The sequence below is a fragment of the Orcinus orca genome, chromosome 3 (genome assembly GCF_937001465.1).
Source record: "Orcinus orca chromosome 3, mOrcOrc1.1, whole genome shotgun sequence".
NCBI lineage: Eukaryota > Metazoa > Chordata > Mammalia > Artiodactyla > Delphinidae > Orcinus > Orcinus orca.
This window is the reverse complement of record NC_064561.1, coordinates 14,071,761-14,093,948: the sequence shown is the minus strand read 5'-3', so window position 1 is coordinate 14,093,948 and position 22,188 is coordinate 14,071,761. Positions and strand designations below refer to the sequence as shown.

Genomic DNA, 22,188 nt, shown 5'->3' with positions numbered 1-22,188 from the left:
TGTTGTTGTTTTTGTATTTCTTTTCTCTGGCTGAAGAGACAGCACACTTAGTGAATTTTTTTCTTTGATCAACCCCTTGTTGAGCAATTCTTGTCATTATTCATTTTAATGTTCAAATTGTCCCATGATTGGTCAGTGGAGCCCCTTCGACCTAGCTCCTATGTCTTTTTGTTATGTTCCCATCAGTTTTTTGACATTTTTAAAAAAATTATTTATTTATTTTTGGCTGTGTTGGGTCTTCGGTGCTGTGCGTGGGCTTTCTCTAGTTGCGGTGAGTGGGGTCTACTCTTTGTTGCAGTGCGCGGGCTTCTCATTGCGGTGGCTTCTCTTGTTGCGGAGCACGGGCTCTAGGCATGCAGGCTAAGTAGTTGTGGCTCGCAGGCTCTAGAGCACAGGCTCAGTAGTTGTGGCACACGAGCTTAGTTGCTCCGCAACATGTGGGATCTTCCCGGACCAGGGCTTGAGACCGTGTCCCCTGCATTGGCAGGTGGATTCTTAACCACTGTGCCACCAGGGAAGCCCCCCGTCAGTTTTTGAGCATGTTTGTACATTACAGCAAACGATGTTCCAGATTTACCTGTACTTTCTCTGCTCCAGCCCTGGAACCCACCATTTCTCCAAGTTCATTTTAGTGGGAATTGACAGTGAAAACTAGGATCTGAGCCCTAAGTGAGGTCATTGTTTATGAAGTGTCCTTGTTTCTAGATCTTTCTAGAGCTAGAAAATATATACAAAACTATTAAAATACACAAGTTAACTGATACCTCTAATTTTATCCAGTGAAGTTTCTCCTCTTTTTCCCCCATTCCAGTTTCTTTCATGTCTTCCACAGTGAACACCCTGACTAGCAGCAACATGAATATATTTCTACTCATCAGCTCAAACCTACAACACGCACAAATAAGCTTTGGAATTGCCTTTTTTGTTTCAAAGAAGATCATATTCATACATGTACACATACACATCTATTGATACATGGGCAAAGGTCTCGCTTTTTCCCATTTCGGCTATACTGAGCCTTTTAAGCCTTTGCTGGCGTTTTGGTTCATACACTGGGGTCGGTGTATTTGTTCCGTCTAGAGGAAGCGGGAGAGCAAAGCACTGACTGGGTATCCAGGAAGCCGCCCAGGACCCAGACCTGTGGCCACGAGGGCGCCTCACCACATGGCCAGGGCGGGGTCCGAGGGCTCATAGGGTTGTAACCAGGTGTCACTGTCCTCCTCTTCGGGGACGCGTTTCTCTCTAACTGGCAATGGGCAGATGGTAAGTGGATCTGGGTGTTCGCTGCCGTCATGGGCTCTAGGCCTGAAATACGCGCAGAGTGCCCCAGAGAAGGTGTCCGTGAAGGTGAAGATGTGGGAGCCATTGGATACATTGAAGAAGGACAGCTTTCCCGCCTCGCAGTCCAGAAAGATGCCCACGCACCGGGGTGGCACGCGCATGGTGAGCGCGATGCGGTGCGGGTCCAGCACGAAGTACTCGCAGCCGTTCCACAGCCCCATCACCCAGTAGCCACCCGCCGGGCTCAGGCGCGCCTGCCCTGCGCGCGGCACCGCTGCCAGGCACGCACCTAGGAACCAGCGGCTGCGGCGGCCCACGTGCACCTCCCAGTAGTGGCGGCCCGTGGAGAAGCGCTCCCGGCTTAGAACGCACATCTGCTCGGAGAACCGCTGGGGGTCACCGGCCGCTGAGCCTGGCGCCATCCTGTGGGAGGACACGCTCTTGCCATCCTCGGAGACCTCCAGGCTGGGGTGGGCGGAGCCAGGATCCAGGGTCACATCCACTGCGCAGAGGCATATGTTTAGTGCAGGTGAAGGACGGTTCTGCCCCTACTCCCACGCCTGTCCCCTCCCCCAGCCAGGCAAACCCTCTGGCTCTCCTGATGGACCAATCAGTGGAATAGTCACTCCCTCTCCTGCAACCCGCTTCCCACCACCCTGGTACTGAAGAGGCATGAAAGTCACTTTCTAATTTTTGAAAGTGATTAGAGGAATCCCATTTCTTTCCTGAACCGGAAGGTTCTTGAATTCCATGGTGCCATGCAGAGCAGAGAGAGCAAATGAGGTAGGTTTGTGGGGATAGAGGTGGGCTCACTTTCCCCAAGACCTGATCAACCGGAAGGAGCTTAGGGCTGATTCTGTCCCGGCTGCTCTCACCACCCTGTGTGACCATGAAATCACTAGTGAGCTCTGGGACTCTTTTACAGCAATTTTAGGATTTTAAAACTGTAGGGGACCTCTGAGATCATCTAGTCCAGTACCCTGCACTCCAACACCCCATCCCCCCCAAAAAAACCACACCCATTTGATGGATAGGAACCCTCTGTCGGATGATGTGGGAGGTTCCTTACAAACTCTGTATTCTCTCCTGCAAAGAGGCCCTAGTAGCAACCTTTCTGCCAGTTGGAAACAAATCTAGTAAAACCCAGAAAGCTAGGTGCGTGTGGGAGCATGTGTGTGCATACAAACGTGTGCACGTGTGAGTGCAATCACATTAATGCATGTGAGCATGTATGTGTGCAGGCATATGTGTCATATTATGTGTTTTATAAGTGAGCTTTTGTGTCTGTATGTGGGGCCCATACTTGGCTCCTGGACAGACCCTTCCTCTAATCTCAGTTCTGGATACCTCCCTTCTACTTAAGATCCAGCCAACCTAATTCACAAGGCACAGTTCCTTGGCTTCAGTTACCTGCATGTTGTTGGGCTGCTCTCCACTCTGAAACCAAACAGAGAGGAAAAAGAAGCTCAGAGATCTGGGTCAGTAACCCTAGAACCTTGAGGGCGGCTCAAAATGCAAAAGGGACGCCTACAAACTAAGTAACCTCGTTCCCACCATGATAGCTGGCTTGGATCCAGACTGGCCTGGGTCCACCACGGCATCTTCCCGGGAATTTGGGATTGGGTAGGGGGCTGGTGTCAGTGCTGGCTTGTACCGAAGCTGTGTACAGGCTGAAGTTGTGCTGGGAACAGTGGGATGACAGAGTATGTGGGCAAAGAGAACCAATACAAGCAACTGGGATACCTTAAAGGATGGAAATGAAGCCTCAATCTCTGACTGGCTTAGTCTCCAGGAGGCCCAGCTGAGCTTGGCTCCTGTCCTAAGACATCCTCTGGACACCCTGTCTTGCCCTCTTTCTTAACATGAGCCATTCTGTGTGGATTTCTGTTTTGTTTTATCTTGTTCTATTTTACAACAAAGAGAGCACCAAAGTCACAAAATGCAAAAGCAATAGAAGACATTTTCAGAGCTCCATAAATTTACAGGAAGGCCCTGCAACCCTGATTTTGCATCAGAATAACCAGTAGATCTTTAAAAATATAGAGCTTTTGCATAGAATAACTTAATTCGACAAAGGTGTCAATTCTCCCTAAATTTATGTATAAATTCAAAGCAATCCCATATAAAACTACTTTTGGATTTTTTTAGAAACTTCATAAATTCATCCTAAAATTTATATTTTAAAAAGGTCCATTAACTTTAAAAAGGAAGGGGAAATGGAGGAGGACTTGCGCTTTCAGGTACTTTAAAGGCCAAAGTAATATGTGACCAAAAGACAGACCCATGAAGACCTGGGAACTGAATATGCACTAAAGGTGATACCCAAATCAATGGGGAAATCATGGATGGTGTCGTAGGTGGTATTGGGAAAACTGACACCTTATTCGGAGAAAAATTGCTGGGTTCTTGTCTAACACCACATAAAATGGTGAATTTCAGATGGATTAAAAACCTGCACATAACACATATACAGTGAGTAGAAGAAAATGTTAAGAGACTGTCTTTGTGACCTAAATGTAAGGAAGATCTTCAACAAAACTTCAGAAACACAAGCCATTAAGGTAAAAATGTGATGCATTCGCTTTTATCAAAATTGGTTATTTCGGGGCTTCCCTGGTGGCGCAGTGGTTGAGAGTCCGCCTGCCGATGCAGGGGACGCGGGTTCGTGCCCCGGTCCGGGAGAATCCCACATACCGCGGAGCGGCTGGGCCCGTGAGTCATGGCCGCTGAGCCTGCGCGTCCGGAGCTTGTGCTCCGCAACGGGAGGGGCCACAGAAGTGAGAGGCCCGCGTACCGCAAAAAAAAAAAAAAAAAAAAAAAAAAACAACTGGTTATTTCTTTTCAATAAGGGGCACCATTGGACAAAGCTAATAGCAGGTGACGGAAGAGAAGAAGGAATTCACAATGTATAATAACAATGAGGGATTAATATCCTATGTGTATATATCATATTCTACAATAATAATAATATCGCATGAAGGATGCCTGCAAACCAAAAGGCTCCATTCCCCAGCACTGACACCAGCCCTGTCTCGTGAAATCAACAAGGAAAAGATAGCAATGCCATATGGAAAACAGGCAAAGGACAGGAACTGGTAATTTTCAGAAGAGGAAGCCCAAAAAGCCAGCTAGCATATAAAGAGATGCTCAAGCTTCTTAGTGTCCAGAGGAGTGCAAACCGAAAGAACAATTACTTGTCCCCGTTGACTGGTAAACTCAGGAAGCTGGCTCACACGGGATGTGGGCACGAGGAGCCTTCATGCACTGCGTGAAGGATGATGGTGCTGCTGCAGGAGATCCTTCCATCCCACTTAGTGACACATCCCCCACGGGCCAGCAGTTCCCCGCGGGGGTACACATCCCAGAGAAATCTCCACACAGAGCCAGAAGGCAACGTGTGTTCAGATATTTATTCAGCCTTGTTTGTGGTGGTATAGAGTTAGAAGCAGGCTGGATGTCTACTCCAGGAGGGTGGCTAGCTCAAAGCGAGTGCTCTGCAGCAAGGAGATACAGACTAGATTTACATGCGGCAGCAGGCATGGATAGTCAAACACAGCAATGAGTGAGATAAGCAGGGAACAGCACGAGACTGTACATGTCTTTACAGAAACTGAAGTGCACCGCACAAAACAGAAATTCACCTCTTGCAAGAATACATACAAAATAAAGATACACATTAGACTGTTTGTTTTATGGGGGGGAATGGAGGAAGGTACAGGGAGAAATAATTACATATAAGGTAACATGCCTTCTATTTACATATAAGGTAACTCTCACCAGGAGTGAGGGTCTTTGAGGGGGGACACCAGGAAGCTAGGTGATTCTGATGTGCAACCAGGATTGGCACCAATGATTTACCGTATGCTTACACTTCAGAACAATATAAAAATAACTATAAAAGTAAAACTCAAATATAACCTATACCAAGCAACATAGATTAGTACATGTGTGTAGCTACGGAATAAACCAGAATGAAGCATAGTTGGTTAGTCAGAGCAGGTGACTGGGATGCTGAGATGTGACATGGACAGTGGGAGGAAAACGGGCTTCACTCACCAGCCTGGCCTTCAGCCCTTCTCCAGTCTGAAGTAGCCAAGGAAAAACAGAATTAGAACAGCAGGTCCCTGCAGCTTCCTTGTTCACACGTCAAATTTTGCACCCACCCCTGCGCCTCTCCCCTTTCTCCTGCCACCCACACAGCCAGCGGAGTTCCAGCCTGGCCATCATACCTGGCTGGGAGATAAGACGAACATACACGGATAACCACATGCTACAAGGTGGACAAGAAATAGTTCTAAGGGGGGGTCACTTACCCAGCTCCACTTGAAGTTTCCCTGTAAGCAGAACACACAGAGAAAACATCAGCCTTTGGATGAGTGCAACCACCTTCCCAAGGCAGTTAGGCCACTGGGAAGAGGTTTCTTAGTCTTAAACCACTGCTCACCCCGACCCCATCCTAGATGCTGCATCACCCATCTGCAGGATTCTTTTTTTTTTTTTTTTGTGGTACGTAGGCCTCTCACTGTTGTGGTCTCTCCTGTTGCGGAGCACAGGCTCCGGATGCGCAGGCTCAGCGGCCATGGCTCACGGGCCCAGCCGCCCCGCGGCATGTGGGATCCTCCCGGACCGGGGCATGAACCCGTGTCCCCTGCATCGGCAGGCGGACTCTCAACCACTGCGCCACCAGGGAAGCCCATCTGCAGGATTCTTACACCTCATCCTATTCTTTGCTCTAAGGCAGAAATCTGCACAGCGCTGGGAAGGGAGAACTGGTCTTGATGCTGAGGAACCTCTTTCAAGGGTTCTGGTCTGGTTCGGAGAGGCTACTGCTCCCTTGCCCTGTAATACAAGCTTTTCCTGGGGAGGAAGTCCTGTGTAAGTCCAGGCACTGAGCACACCCTGCAGGAGCCTCAGGGTCACTTACTGGGTACATTATTTAAAGAACTAGGAGGACATCACACTCAATTATTTCCCCAGGCCAGATACCAAAACTCTAATATTTTGCCACTAGAAACGCATTCCTCTGATTTCTCTAATCTTTGTCTTTTAAAAGTAAGACTGGGAAAGGCAACAATATACACTAATTCGGGCTATGATGTTAATGAATTATTGTGGCTCTTTTTGTTGTTTGGTTGATTGCCTTTTTTGTTTTTGTTTTCCCCTCCATGACTAGGTAGACTGCAAGACAAGCTTCAACTTTATTGCTTTGTCTGGTGTTTTACTGGGGCAGACAAGGTGGTTCTCAAGGTCTTCCCCCTCCCATGGTGGCCTTCTCCTCTCCTCTATCCCCTCTTCCTTTGGATTCACTCTTCCCTCCTCCCCCCACATGGTTTCAAGGTGCTGAGTCCCCCTGGGAAGAAAAGTGGATTTGATAAATTGCTTTCACTTTGGTGCAAATTAAAGCTGGCTTCCTTCCCAGTGACATTTGCATTAAAAAGAGGTTATCCTAGGAAGATGAACCAGAAGGAGTAGACCTTTTACAGTGGGATTGTAAGTGAATTGTACAATTGGCAGGAGAGGGCCTGGCAGAGTCTTTCCAGAGGGTCTTAGGTCAGGCTTCCTTGACAGGTGCACACAAATCGGTTTCGGAGGGGAAAGGCGGGCGGCGCAGAGGGATGGATTTCGAATTAGAGCGCTGCCATCCATTGCTCTCCAAAGGGGGCCTAAAATCACTGAAGCCCTGCTTCCACCGTGTGCCGGGGTTAACCCCCTAGCCCACAGCCAGCACCGTGGGCATGGCACCCAGAACTTACCCAGCTCTTCTGTGAGTTTCCCTGGAGAAAGAAACGAAGAAAAGAGGAAAATCTACATGGATCACTGAGGCCTTGCATCTCCAGAGTGCACAGACTTGGGACCCCATGTGTTCTGGAGAACCAGTTTGAGCTGGACTCGAGGGAGGAGCAGGCTCCGAGGCAGGAGAAGTGGAAGAAATCCTCTGCCGCCCCGCGCCCCCCCCCCCCCCGCCTCTGCCCTCTCCCAACCCCCGCCCCTGCTGTGACCTACGCGTCTTCTTCACCCAGCGTCCCCACTTCTGCGAGTCAGGGGTGTGTGCGAAGAGCGCGTCTTTCCTTTCCCTCTGCTTACCTTTGTCCTTCTCCGCCTGCTTCTTCAGCTTTTCTGCAAGGAAGAAAAAAGGGGAGCAGACGTGAGTGTGCGCGCTCCCCTGCCTGTTTCCACGACCCATGCCAGCCCTGCCTCCGCAGGATGGCCCCTCAGCAGTGCCCCGCTGTGGCCGCCTCCACCACTTTGCTGTTGGGCAAAGCCAACTCCAGGAGGGCAGCCCCCAGCCTGCCTGGTACCTCGGGACCTCCGTTGCCTCCGAAAGAAGTACAGCGCCAGCGTCGGGAGGAGAGCCAAGACGAGCAGCGGTCCCACCAGAGTCCCGAGGAAAGCTCTCTTCCAGGGAGAGGTTCCGGGTAAAAATACGTCTGGAAAACACCCCACATGGAGTTGTCTCGATTTGGTCTTCGCTAAACATGAGAAGACTAGTCTAGACACTGCGTGCCGGAAAACCTTCCCAGGGCCTGGTTGACGCTTCCTGGGCCCCAGCATAGCCCTCTGTAAAATGGGCCTGAGAACCAATCTGCAGTGCTCTAGAGAGAGGTAGCGTCAGAGGACCAGCGGCGAACTTGAACTTGCGCAGCGCAGAGGAAAACACTGCAAACTGAAGGATGCGAAAGGAAGGCGCTGATGGGCTCTGCCCACTCCTCCAGCTTAGAACTTCTGTGACCACAGCCCTGACCTTCCTCTACTTCTTCCTACTCTTGCTTTACATCTAAGGGCATGACAATCCAAGGTGTTGATACCTGAAACCCAGTGACTAACTGCTCTCTACCACTCTGACGAATCCACACGTCATCTCCCGCTTCTTGCAAACACCTGGCTTCTACTTCTCATCACACCTTTGGAAGAACTGTTAGCAAAGCTTTGACAGCTGACGGACAGTTCTTCTCTTCCCTCTCCAGGCTTCCTAGGGAGGATCTGCCCAGCGGCAGAATGTGGCTCAGGGTTCGCAAGGACAGTGGCTGGACAGTAAAGAAATGAATGCAAAATAGAGAGCAACCCTTTAGTAACTCTTGCGGCAATTTAATAGAATAATTTTGTGTCTGTTGAAGATAATAAGAAATTGGTGCTTTTATCTCAGTGGTCTTTAAATTTTTTTATCGTAGTAAAATATACATAACATAAAGTTGACTATCTTAATCATTTTAAGCTTATAGGTCAGCAGCCTCAAGTATATTAACATTGTTGTGCAACCATCACCACCAGAACTTTTTTCATCTTCCCAAACTGAGACTCTTTACCCATTAAACACTGACTCCCCATTCCCCCCACACCCCCCAGCCCCTGGTAACATCTATTCTACTTTCCCTCTCTATCAATGGACTCTTCTGTGTACCTCATATAAAGAGAATCATACAATATTTGTCCTTTTGTGTCTGGCTTATTTCATTTAGCATAATGCGTTCTTTCAGTTTTTAATTTTATTTTTCTAGCAGTGCATTTTTATTGTCTTGGTGAAAAGTATTGAGCTACAAAGGATTGGTCCTTCACCACAGGTGTTTTTGAAGCACTGACTTAGGGGTTAAAGGGCTCAGGGTCCTATGCCTCCCTGACTTCCAATCTCCAGTCTCTCCTGCATCTTTCCAGCTCCTCAGATAGCTACACACATTTCCATCTCAGGACCTTTGCACTTGAATGGCCTCTACCTGAATGGTCTCCTTGCAGATATCCACGTGACCCACACCCTTTGTCAAGGGTAAACACAAATTTAAAAACTGGATTTCCCCTGGTGCAAAAACGGAGGGAGATTCCCCTTTCCCTTCTCTTAGAGTATTTCCTTTAGAAAATTTGTAAATTCTTTCTCTATCCCCTCAAGATGTATACAAATCTTTTTGAAAGTTAAATAAGCCCCTTGCCAATTTTAAAACCCAGGAATGTTTTTCTTAAGGAGCTACAGCCATCTCTTTGAAATGGAAACATCAAGGAGAAAGTACCCCTATCTCCAGGTCTGCTGGGAGTTTCACTTAGGCACCTGGCTCCAAGTTGTAATTATGTGCTTGTCATAGAGATAAGAGATATCTTATTTCTCCTTTGGATAAAGACAATTAGCTAACACAGATGTTACTCCTTACCCAATGACCAGGTAAATTTCGGGTGAACTATGTGTGACACACGGTGCTTATCAGGTCCTCTTACCGAGGACAAGTTATCGCTTATAAGGGTGAGATTTCTTTCTGTTATGGTAATATCACTATTGATTTGGACCAATGTGAAACATGGCCCATAGGTTGGGTTTATCCTCAAGACTTAAAACAATTAGAGCCATGAACGTTAAATCCTTCAAATGGGTGCCTCACGATAAAACTTTGATCCTATATAATGGTCTTCCTTTGAACTCAGTGCCTAACGGTCTTCGTCCCTCATCCACCACTTTTAAATCCATATATACACTCCACCCCGCCTTAGTCTGCTTCCCTGCTTCATGTTTCTCTGTCTCAGATAACATCTTCTAACATGTGCTGTAATTTATTCTTTTGTGTATCTGTTTCCCCTGCTGGAATGTGGACCTGAGGCCAAGGGTTTGGGGAACATTGTGGGTGATCAATAAATATTGTTTGAGGGATAACATTAGGAACACATGGGCTCTCATGATGCCCTCTAATAACTAGAGTTTCTGGATTTTAGGGCCTGGTCTTTGGTTCATAATGTTGGCTTTCTGGGACCTCCCCCAATTACTGTTTGGGTTGTCAGTTGTACACTCAGTAGGTTCCTGATATTACGGCTGACTTTCGAGGTGTCAGGTTTAGCCCCCCCCCCCATACACAGCCAGGCTCCAGTGCCACTGTGTCCCAATAGATGGTCTCTGGGATAAAGGACATGGAGAACTTGAAGACTAGGAAGATGACGGTGCACTGGCACCCACTGACCTGCTATCTGGACCACGAACTCTTTCTTCTGGCCCAGGAGGGGGTTCTGGATGGAGCAGGACACATTGCTGTGGGCCCCCCCTTGGACGACCACAGAGGTTTCCAGACTGAACAGGCCTTGGGCATCCTTGACGATGACTTCAGTCTCTGGAGGCAGGCATCGTCCCTGATGGTCTGTCCACTGAGACTGTGGCTTGGGGTACCAGCCACTGGAGCTGCACCTTAGCTGAATGCCTCCCTGCTTGAAGCCCTCAAGGGAGATGTGAGGGTCCGAGCCCAGCCCTGAGAGAGGCAGGAAGAGTGGGAATGATGAGGCTCCTTCCCAGAAGTTGTATGCGAAGTTCACGCCACCATTCACCATCTGCAGTCACCATAAGGCATCGTGACTGTGACTGCTCTTAACACACTTGCGGGCTGGCAGCCCTCTACCAGTGGACTATAAGTGACAGGCTAAATCACCGGTGGCATGTGGGGACAGCACTACCTCTGAAGGGCATTTTAAAATAGGGAAGGGCTGCTAATACTTAGTCATATAATGCAAGGGACGGTCCCCCTAGAATGAAGAGTAATCCCACCCCAGATTTCAATAGATTGTCTTTTCTCTCTCTTGAATCCCACTGGCACTCAAGTGGCTTTGTTATATATACTTCTTTATCTCTCTATCCAAGTAAGCTAGCTTTATATTTTGAATATGCAAAACATTAAGATGGTTTAAACATCAATACTGTAAAAAACAGTAGATCAAAAAAGCCCCAGGGGCTTCCCTGGTGGCGCAGTGTTTGGGAGTCCGCCTGCCGATGCAGGGGACACGGGTTCGTGCCCCGGTCCGGGAAGATCCCACATGCCGTGAAGCGGCTAGGCCTGTGCGTCCGGAGCCTGTGGTTCGCAACGGGAGAGGCCACAACGGTGAGAGGCCCACGTACCGGAAAAAAAAAAAAAAAAAAAAAAAAAAAAAGGTGGCGACTTCCCTGGTGGCACAGTGGTTAAGAATCCGCCTGCCAGTTCAGGGGACATGGGTTCGAGCCCTGGTCCAGGAAGATCCCACATGCTGCGGAGCAACTAAGCCCATGCGCCACAACTACTGAGCCTGTGCTCTAGAGCTTACGTGCCACAACTACTGAAGCCCATGTGCTACAACTACTGAAGCCTGCGCGCCTAGAGCCCGCGCTCCGCAACGAGAAGCCCGCGCACCGCAATGAAGAGTAGCCCCCGCTCCCCGCAGCTACAGAAAGCCCACGCGCAGCAAGGAAGATCCAATGCAGCCATAAATAAATAAATAAATAAATAAATAAAGGTAGGAGGGGGCCTGCTTCCCTACACCTCCACCAAGAGTGTGTGATCCATATATTGAATGTTTGCCAATCTGATGGGTAAAAAAATTGTATCTCCGTAGCTTTAATTTGCCTTTTTCTCACTATGAGTAAAAGTAATCATCTTTTCTTATGTTTCAGGGCCATTTGTGTATCTTTTTTGTGTGCATTTTTTTGTTCATTTTCTAATGAATCTTTCTTTTTAATACTCTTCTTTTTTAAATTAGAGATATTTTCCCTTTCTCTGTTCTTTTCTATCTACTCTTGACCTGTTTCCAAATGGACCATTTTCTCCTCTCTGTCGGGGCTTGACCAGGTCACGCACCTGCCACCTCCAGCTCCCAGACCGCTTCCCCAGTGAAGTCGCTGGAGAGGAAGCGGCACCCGTATGGACCCTCGTCGGCGGGGACCACGGGGTGGAGCCTCAGGGTCACGCTGCCATCAGCGATCTCGTCCGTGACGAGTTCGGTCCTGTTCTGGAACTGCGCCATCTGCTGGCCATAGAACTCCTGCCGTTCCCGGTACAGGTGCACCACGTCAGAGGTCCGGCTCCGGAACCAGCGGATCTCCATGTGCTCGGCGTCCCGGTACGGCGACAGGTGGCACGAGAATTCCACCTCATCCCCGACGTGTGCCAGAATGGGTTCCCCATGGCCTACCACCCTGAATTCCTCTAGGACGAGAACCCAGACAATGGCCCAAATCAGCACTCCTCAAATACGATTTTTTGCAGTAAACCATTCAAATGACAAAGGTGAGACGCTCTACAGGATGACCGGTCCCGTTGCTTGAGCAAGTAATTGTCATGAAAAAGTTGAGTGTGCCACATTAAAAAATACACAAGGAACATTACAACCAGATACAAATGTGTGGTGCTGGACTGGTAGCTGGTTTGAACATACCAACTGCAAATATTATTTGGGGGACAGTTATGTAAATAAGGCCAGGGCATTAAATTAAATGGAATCTTTGGCCAAAAAAAAAAAATAAAAAGCAAGTTTCAAAACCAAATGTACAAAAAAAAAAAAAAAAACGAAATGTACACTATCCTCTTATTTGATTAAAAATTTGACATATTTGCATAAATGTGCAGAATAAAAGACCTGAAGGGAAATAGACCAAATTATTGGTAGTGATAATTTCTGCCTGGTGGGAATAGATGTTTTCTTATTTTTGCTTTGTCTGATTTTCTAACATTGTATAATGCACATGGACAGCTTCTGTAATAACAAAGGGTATTAAAGTAATCGGGGGGGGGGCTCCTTGTTTCATGGGTTTTCCTATCTAAGGCCAAACCCTGCTTTCAAGATTTTAATTTATCTGGATCTTTCATTTGATTGTTCTCTGCAGTGATGTCTCTGTATGGCTCCTCTACTCCCTGTTTTCTGCAATTTCCATGAGAGTTGCTATTCCTGCTGCAGTGCCTCTCTACCCAGCATGACTTCATTCTTTTTTCTGGCTTCTGTACACCTCCTTTCCTTCTTTCAAAGCTCAGCTTAATCCCACCCTAAATTCTTCCTTTATGAATCTCTCCCATCCTTCACTTTGCCCATATAGCATGGGGGCACCTTTCTTCACTCCATTTGAGAACCCCTGTTGCCCACTGGGTGTAGCCCTGATACCATCCCTACCAGCTTCCCTCTCCAGTTTCTCTCCAGCTGTCCCTGCCCCCGTGCCTGATGCCTGGCCCTCTTCCTGGGCACAGCCTGCCTCAGTTTACTCTCCATCTGTCATCTTCCTGGAGAATATGCATCCTGCAAGGCTCTACTCAAATAATACCTCTTTTCTATGGCCCTTCGTGGCTTTCTGGAAAAAACAAACTGGTCTCTTAGTTATGCTCCCAAATCCTTGGGTACATTTCTCTTGCAGCTCTGGTCACACAGCTGGACAGCCGTGTATGTCACGTCTGTCCCCCTCCCTTGAATGACTGAGGATCTGGGCTGTGCCTAGTCACCTTGGTATCCCTGGTTTCCAGCTCAGGGAATTAGGGAATTGTATTTGCATAACTAGTTTACACTCTCTGTTAGTTGCTTCTTTCATGAGAGATGGTAAGATTAGGATCCTCCCTGCCATTCAAAAGCTATGGTTTATATGCAGGAGAGGAGTTAAAAATATTTTCCAACTGGTTCAGCCTAAGCACAGACCAATAAGAATCTCCTGGCACCCTGCTGCTATGCCTTCTGCCATGCTTGTGAGCTGTGGAGTTGTGGGTGGCTGCAGGGATGGTGGGGGAGCACTGTGGGGCTGGATGGTGTTTGGGGGCGTGGCTGTTTAACAACTGGGATGGAAATCTTATATTTTAGCCCCTGGCACAGCCTGGTACCAGGCTACAAGATCTCAGCCCTGGAATCACCTGCAGGAGGGGTGGGCAGAAGCTGAGGTGCTCACGTCCTGGCTGTCTGGGCTGCAGATTAGACAGGTTACCTGAGTGCATCTCCCCGGGCTGAAGCAGGAGGAGGAGGTGAGTGAGGAAGGAGAGACTGCTGGGAAGACGTACTCGCTGGCAGGAGTCCAGGGAGACTGGGAAATCCATCACTTTTCCTCAGCAGTGGGGGCCACCTGGAAAGGGCAAAGAGGTACTGGAGTGACGCAGGAGAGCTGGAATTCCGTGCATCAGGCCTCACGTCTGTCACTGCCTCAATTATTTTTTGTCTGGTTCTTGCAGGCTCCAGCGCCTGGCTTCTTTTCAATCATAGCCAGATGTGAGAGCTGCTTCTAATTTTAACAGATGGCACTGCTTATGGCATTGTTGGCCTTGCTTGGACTCACAGAGCTGAGAGAGGACAAGGCCAAAGGGTCCCAGAGGAAGCAGCTTCTGAGCTTCGCATTGTTTAGAGCCAGGAACAGAGCCATGCATTGTGTTGGGGCTGAGCTAGGATTTAGTGACTTTGCCCAAACAAAGGGAAACCTATGAGGATTCCCAGATGCATTTTCCTTCTCTCTGCCCAGCTTTGCTCCCAGTTCCCTTTGACCTGGAACATCAGGTCCACAAAACAGAGGAACAAACACAGAGTTCTAATCTTTCCAAAGTAGGATGCATGCCTGGCTGCCTTTTAACTCCAACCACATCTAGGACACCTTCTTCCATCCTTGAGGCTTCAGGTGGAGCTCCCAGGAGGTCAGCTGGTGACTGTCACTGAGTCAGTAGCATCTTTGAGACCATAGTGATGGTACCGTCCCATCTAGCCCTCCCCGTGCCTCATCTGGGGCACTGGAGACCCAGCCTCAGGCAAGGGCTGTTCCCGCTTCACTCCTGATGCCCCTTTGGGACCTGAAGTAATGCCTCACAGCTTGAGAACCAGTGAGCCTGGGCAGCTGTACATCTTGGGAGATATATAAGCCTCTCCACATTTCTCCTCTATTTAGTTGTGAGACTTTAGACAGATTATGGACCTTGCTGAACCTTAATTTCTTTGCTTAAACAATGGAAGAAACCAGTCCAACTCAGAGGGTTGTTAAGCTTAAGCCTCCTATGGGTGGCACGGGTGCTCTCTAAAGAAAAGTCAGGGACTTCCCTGGTGGTCCAGTGGTTAAGACTCCACGCTTCCAATGCAGGGGGCCCCCGGTTCGATCCCTGGTCAGGCAACTATATCCCGCCTGCATGCCACACTAAACTCTCTCATGCCACGACTAGAAGATCCCACATGCCACAACTAAAAAGATTCCGCATGCCCCTAACGAAGATCTCACATGCGGCAACAAAGATCCCGCGTGCAGCGACTAAGATCTGACACAGCCAAACAAATAAATAAATATTAAAAAAAAAAAAAGTCAGCTCCTCTCTCTGCCTCCATCTTCTTCCAGAGGCTGCCTCCCTCTCCTTTCATGCCATCATAGCACCCCCAGAGCAGAAAGCCCTATGCATTTTCTACTCTCCAGCTCCCCCAGTCTCCCTTCTCCCTCCGTCTGCCACCCCACTCCACTGTTTGGTTTTCCTTTTCCCACAGACCTGCGAGGTGGCACGTGTTCCTGGGGTCCTGTGGCTGCAGAGTCCCAGCCACACTATCACTAGCGGGATGTAGATGAAGGACTTTATTTTTTTATTGGAGTGTAGTTGAGTTACAATGTTGTGTTAATTACTTCTGTACAGCAAAGTGATTCAGTTATACACATATATATTTTTTTAATATTTGTTTCCATTATGGTTTATCATAGGATATTGAATATAGGTCTCTGTGCTCTACAGTAGGACCTTGTTTATCCATTCTATATATAAAAGCTTACAGTAAAAAAAAAAAAAAAAAGTTGAACTCAAAAAGAGTAGAATGTTGGTTACCAGGGGCTGGGAAGGGGAGGGGGAAATGGAGTAAATATTGGTCAAATGGTACAAACTTTCAGTTATAAGATGAATAAGTTCTAAAGAGCTAATGTACAGCATGGTGATCATAATTAATAATACTGTATGGTATACTTAAATTTTTCTAAGAATAAATTTTTAGTGTTCTCACCACACACAGAAAAAGGTAGCTATGTGAGACGATGGATATGTTAATTAGCTTGATTGTGATAATCATTTCACAATGAATGCACATATCAAAATATCACATTGGATACTTTAAATATATGCAATTTTTATTTGTCAATCATACTTCATAAAGCTGAGAGAAAAAAGTATTAGCTTTTAGTAAATTATTTTTCTGCAACTATTCAGGTGGTCGTATATTTTTTTCTTCTTCATTGCCTTTAATCTGTTTTTCAATTGATTTATTTACCTAAATTGACAAAATTCTTAAACTAAAATTGTTAACAATAAAAAAAGAAAGCTTACAGTAGATGAAGGACTTAAAAAGCTGCTGGTCGTGCAGCAGAAGACTAGTCTAAGGAGGTGTGCAGGTGAGTTAATGGAAGGGAGGCTCCCTGACTGACCTCTGTGCTGGAAGGACACTGGCTGACACGACTACAGCAGGAGGGAGGGGCAATGGCCTATGAGTCGAGTGGGCCAGGGTCTGCGGGCCCTGCCCTTCCACACGCAGGTGGGAAGACAGAGGGGCAAGCTGGGGGGGCTCCATTCATGTTTCAGAAGGGACCCCTCAGGGAGGAGATAGGAGTCCCCTCTGAAGTGTGCCTGGCTGAGAGCCAGCAGCTACTGGAATCATTATTCACACAATAACCAGCAGAACAGAGACCTTGGGCCAGGGTCCAGGCTCAGGCTGGACAGTCCAGCCTCTGGCCCTTTTGGCTGATGGCAGGAATGTGTCTGTGACAGGCCTAGAACTGGCAGCAAAGGACATAAAGCCCCATGGGGTGAAGCCATGAGGGTATATCAGCACCAGCTAATGCCTTCCCAAACAAGAGGGGCTCAGAGAGCGTTTCTGGATCCATCTGGATCGGCCAGACTCTGAGGAATTGGTCAATACTTGTGCTAGGTGCTAACCTGAGTCCTTCCCAAGGCAGCAATGGGGCATTAGACAGGCCCACAGCAGGGGGCAGGGGCACCCCACAGCAGGAGTACGTGCTCCAATATTCCCAGGCAGGGGGAGGCTGCCACCTGTCAGTCAGTGTGTTCCAGACACTGGAATTACTATCAGGACGGCAGTTCTCTGCTGTGATACATTCATGGGATTTCAGTCACTGAGGTTGCAGGGGGAAGAGGCCATAAACACACATATACACATGCATGTGCCCACAGTAATAAAAACTAATATAAATCGAGCGCTTACTATCTACCAAGTACTTACCTATATCACACGTATTATCACTATTATTATAGGACCAAATTACAGGCAAGGAAACTGAGGTGCAGGGAGGCCAAGTGACTTGCCCTGCACACACGGCTAGAAGGTGGTGGAGTGGGAGTTCCTCCCAAGCTCTGCCCTTCTCTTGATACAGGTTCCTCACCAGCTGTCGTGTGTCAAAGTTGGGTGCGCCCTCAGTTTTCCTGTCCCGCAAACTGTGACCCCCGTTAGGAATCGCCTGGTCACAGACTGCAGTGCTCACCCTGACAGCATCTCACATGCACTGAAGAAGTGGCTTGAGTCCCCATATGTCAGCCACAAGACTAACCAACCAACAAATGCACAAAAATTTAAAAATCCACTTCTGATAAAACAACTTAAAACTGGAGTTTCCCTTAGACCTTATCAACAGCATCTTCTCTAGCAGGAGGTAATGCCTTGTGGCACCTTTCCTTCCAACACTCAAGGACCTGACTTTAAAGACTTTAATAGGAGGGAGACAGTCTGGCAAATTTTTGAAGGGACTTCAGAAGGGCTGAATGCCCCTTCCTGATCTAAAGAGCACCCGACTCCCCAGTTGCTACCTGAAGTTTGCCTTTTCCAACCTCCCTTTGCAGTTGAAAGTCTCTGATCCTTACTCCTCTGAAGGGAAACACTTTCTGATTTCAGCTATTCGCATCACAGTGTAAATAGATTTCAGATTCTTTTTCTGAAAAGAAAAAGAATGGGGAGGTTTTGCTGGGGAAAGTTGAGACTGGCCACGTTGCATATTTGGGGAAGAGAGAGGATCCAGTGAGGGGAAGGACAGCCAGAAAGGGAGTCTCAGGCTGGAGCTAAGCTTTGCTGGTGGGGTACATGCTCCCTGCTCTCCAGGGAGCCTCTGAAGACGCAAGGAGGAGTAAAGGCCGTGCACACCTACGCCAAAGAAATGCTGCTGAAATGCGGCTACCTTCCACCCAAGCCTATCTTTCCTCTTCCTTCTTCTTTCCTTCTCATTTTTTGCCTAGCCTCACTCCAACCCCATTCCAGTTTTCTCCTCCTGCATCCCCAATTCCTAAACAACATTTATGTTCCCCTGATTTCCAGTCCTTCAGCTCTTGAATTTCTCTTTAAAGTTTTTTTTTTTTTTTGCTGTACGCGGGCCTCTCACTGTTGTGGCCTCTCCCGTTGCGAAGCACAGGCTCCGGACACGCAGGGTCAGCGGCTATGGCTCACGGACCCAGCCGCTCCGCGGCATGTGGGATCTTCCCGGACTGGGGCACGAACCTGTGTCCCCTGCATCGGCAGGCGGACTCTCAACCACCGCGCCACCAGGGAAGCCCGTTTAAAGATGATTATATTCTGCTTTTGCTAATTTGTAAGCTTGGGCTGCGTGTGCTTTGCCCTTCTCCTGTTCTCTGTATCCTAAGCTACGAGCCCCCAGGCATAGGGCTTTTGCACTCTTGCACCCCGCTCCCCTTCTAGCACCTGCTGCAATGCTCTGCCTTTCACAAGCTGTCAATTAATGCTCACTGGCTTGCTTTGGTTTTTATTTCAATAGGTCCACAAGAGGGTCTCCACCCCTTGTCTCTACAGGAGATGAATTGTCCCAAAGAGGGACCCTCTTTGAGGCTTCGCATGGCTTGAGGGGGAAATGGGATGTGTCAGAATCCTTCCTCTTCAAGTGGGGCTGCCTAAATGGGCATCTCCCCTTGGTCACACTGACATCCCTATCCTGCAGCCAGGTTCAGCTGATAAGATGGTGCCAACCCACCTTGCACTCTCTCCTAAGCCCTCATTTCTGCCTCCCATTTCTGAAAGGTGGAGGGTTCGACAGGCATTGAGAATGAGGCACATACCTGGCAAGTAGCAGCGAAGGGTCCAAAATGGCAGATGAATCCTGGTGATCTCAATTTCCCTGCAAGGGAGACAGTTGTGAAGTATTCAGATTCCAGATGCTAAGGTCTCCTAGACATGGGCTGGCAGTTCAGCTGAGGGGAACCAGCTCATCTTTGACAAAATTACCCACCCACCTTCCACCTTAAGACACAACACTGCTTGCTCTGCCCTTTGCTATAAAAACCAAGATAGATAGAACAAAACGAGGAAGTCTCTGTCACATCCTGCCTGTGTGAGGAAAACCATGAATTGAATTTCCATGGAAAGTGTCCCTCCAAGGTCTTAGAAGGAGGGGAAAGGTATCTATCTGGGAGATTTGTACAGACTGCAAACTACAGAGGCTCAGAGCAGGGAAAAATCGCTCCAGCTGGCTGCCCGGGATATCTGGGGCTCCAGGGAGGCAGGATGGCCATGCCTGGCTAGCCCCTCTCTCTTCACCATCATAGCAAAAGATACAGAGACAGGACAGGAATATCCACTAACTAAGGGTTAGGAAAGGTCTGGTGCTCAACTCTTACCCAGCTATACCCTCCTCTGCAGGGTAAGGACAGTAAGAAAAATAACCTGGTAAATTTGCCATAAGTAAAACCTGCAAGAGCTGTTCACATACAGCTTGGAAATACAGTGGGGTGCTGTACTGGGATTTCTCTAATGGAGTGGAAATCAAAAAATAAGAAGCAATGACTACCTCACCTCACCTCATTTTGCCATATGCCACTGTGCAACTTTGGTATTAGTGGGAGAGAAGCACAGTGGACCAAGGTGCCAGCCACCTGGCTGTACCCGGGCACTGACATCCTTCCTAGGGGACAAGTCAGATCTGTGACACGGGGTAACTCAAGCACATGGAAGACTCCCAGAAATGCCTGTTTGGGGAGGGGTCTGTGCAAGTGCTAGGGTTCTGGGTTAGTGGATGGAGGTGAAAACAGTGAGCTTTGGAGCACCAATTTGAAGGTCATGCTCCATATTCAGGCGGGCTGGTGCATGCATCCCAGGCTTATGCGTGCACAGACACATCCCAGGACAGCAAAGGGGGCTGAGTGGTGAGCTCAGGTCCCTGGGACTGGGGAGACAGAGGGGTGCTCAGGGACAGATTAAACATAAAATTGACACAATAGGGCTTCCCTGGTGGCGCAGTGGTTGAGAGTCCGCCTGCCGATGCAGGGGACGCGGGTTCGTGCTCCGGTCCGGGAAGATCCCACATGCCGCAGAGCGGCGGGGTCCGTGAGCCATGGCCGCTGAGCCTGAGCGTCTGGAGCCTACACTCTGCAATGGAAGAGGCCACAACAGTGAGAAGCCCGCGTACCGAAAAAAAAAAAAGTAATGCCAAACTCTCAAGTATATGAATTAATCATTCTCTTCTGCTAAGGAAAAATAGCAAAAGAAATGGCGGTAAGAGCAGCTTAAGATAAGCTTGTGAGCACAGATGCAGGTTTGGGGGAGAGTCATCTTCTTTCCTGAGTTTGAGAGTACATAAAATGTTTTCCTTCATCTTCAGAGTCCATGCAGAAATTTGTATCACCCCTCTCTCTACCTCTCAGTACTCATTCTAGCTTTTCCAACCTTCTTTCTTTTTATTCTTGGCCCCTAATCTTTACGAGTCAAGCATGCACGGTGGTCACTTTCACCCCCATGCATTTACACCCGGCGTCCTACCCACCTCTTCTCTCTGCCAAGCTCTTTCCCCAAGTTCCTGCTAAAAACTTCTTCCAATGTCTTCATGGATGAATTCCTCCACCTCTCTCTGCACACACTTCCTCCTTCTCACTCATCAAGTTGCCCCATACAGTTTGAACTTGTATAAATGTCTAATGGGGCCACATTTACAAATGTCTTTATGTGACTATATTTTCTTTTCATCTACAATTCTGGCTCCCGGTGTTCAGTGCCAAGTCTCCTTGACCCTTGGCATATTCTTGGGTACCAGCAGAGATTCCTCCTCATGAAGGATACTAGCTAATCGCATAAGTTGATACACAAAAGAGGAGACGGTCATTAAGGGAGATGGTTTTTGCTCTGCACTGCTCAGGGGCAGAAAGATTTGCTAATTTCTTTTTTTTTTTTTTTTTTCTTTTGCGGTACGCGGGCCTCTCACTGTTGTGGCCTCTCCCGTTGTGGAGCACAGGCTTCGGACGCGCAGGCTCAGCGGCCATGGCTCACGGGCACAGCCGCTCCGCGGCATGTGGGATCTTCCCGGACCGGGGCACGAACCCATGTCCCCTGCATCGGCAGGCGGACTCTCAACCACTGCACCACCAGGGAAGCCCAGATTTGCTAATTTCTTACCAACCTTCCCCCAGCCCAAAGCGTGGCCTCCTGAGCTTTCCTCAGTACATACCTTCTTTTGTTGTTTTCCAAGAAACTCATCCTGAAAGTCCTGTGCCCGTCAGCTGGCAGGGCACCCACCATTGTGCTTCTGTCACACAGACGGTGAAGTGCACACATGCATTGAGAGAGAGGGAGAAGCACACTACCTGTTCTCTGAACTGCAGGCGCTCATCTTTAGCTGGGTCCTGGGAGGTGTAAAGGGCTGCAAGGGCTGCACACACCCTTCCACTGCCCAATCACCAGTCTCCAAGGTCAGCAGGCATTTCTGGGGTGACTTGAAGAGTATTGCCCAAAGGCATCAGCATTGGGCACTCCAGCCTCAGAGGAATTCCTTTCCGATAAAGAATTAGCCAGCATCCTCTTACAACGTGCAAAACCATATAGAATGAAAATTGGTTGTAAAGAAGCCACCAGCTGAATGCGGATCCTGTTGAGAACTGCCTGAGGGGGGGGAAAGGGGGATATCGTTCAGAGTTGACCTCTTCCGGTGACTACTAAAATGTTTGTCCCACAGGTGGGACAACACACCAACTCCTGAGCAGACCCCAGGAAGGAAAATGGAGGAGGGAACAAAGAGACTAAAATTAGAGGTAAGTTCCTCCACAGCGTGTAGGAGACAGAATACCTTAGAGATACTCCCAAGCCCCTCATTGCACAATCCAGAATCAAGCGGCAAAGTGTGTGAGTGACCCCACCAGTGTAACAGGAAGGCAGAGTTTCCATGACACCACATCCTTTGGGAGGTGCACACCCTATGGCCTGGGTGCAGTTCTGAGAATCTGCGCC

The 22,188-nt window shown here is 48.4% G+C and overlaps 1 protein-coding gene across 3 annotated transcripts; it reads right to left on the bottom strand.

Moving 5' to 3' along the window:
• Positions 1-852: 852 nt before the first annotated feature.
• BTNL9 (butyrophilin like 9) lies at positions 853-19,241 on the bottom strand. Of its 3 annotated transcripts, none has more exons than XM_004277639.3 (11): positions 19,035-19,241; positions 13,946-14,080; positions 11,847-12,194; positions 10,212-10,493; positions 7,581-7,709; positions 7,366-7,398; positions 7,035-7,055; positions 5,595-5,615; positions 5,338-5,364; positions 2,692-2,718; positions 853-1,783 (listed from the first exon to the last, which is right to left on the bottom strand). In XM_004277639.3, the coding sequence occupies exons 2-11, from the start codon at positions 14,052-14,054 to the stop codon at positions 1,158-1,160; spliced, it is 1,623 nt and encodes a 540-aa protein (XP_004277687.2). In that variant the 5' UTR covers positions 14,055-14,080; positions 19,035-19,241; the 3' UTR covers positions 853-1,157. The 3 variants fall into 3 exon arrangements, 2 of the variants coding, with proteins under 2 accessions (XP_004277687.2, XP_033257506.2); XR_007476771.1 differs by lacking the exon at positions 853-1,783 and adding an exon at positions 3,025-4,775; XM_033401615.2 differs by lacking the exon at positions 7,035-7,055.
• Positions 19,242-22,188: the final 2,947 nt, after the last annotated feature.

Bases quoted from the DNA above. Each gene is read 5' to 3' on its own strand.
- BTNL9 (XM_004277639.3), bottom strand. From the start codon at position 14,054: ATGGATTTCCCAGTCTCCCTGGACTCCTGCCAGCGAGTACGTCTTCCC. The intron at 12,195-13,945 runs GTAACCTGTCTA...TTCTCGTCCTAG, and splicing joins GCCCGGGGAGATGCACTCAG to AGGAATTCAGGGTGGTAGGC. The intron at 1,784-2,691 runs GTAACTGAAGCC...GCCTCTGCGCAG, and splicing joins AGCAGCCCAACAACATGCAG to TGGATGTGACCCTGGATCCT.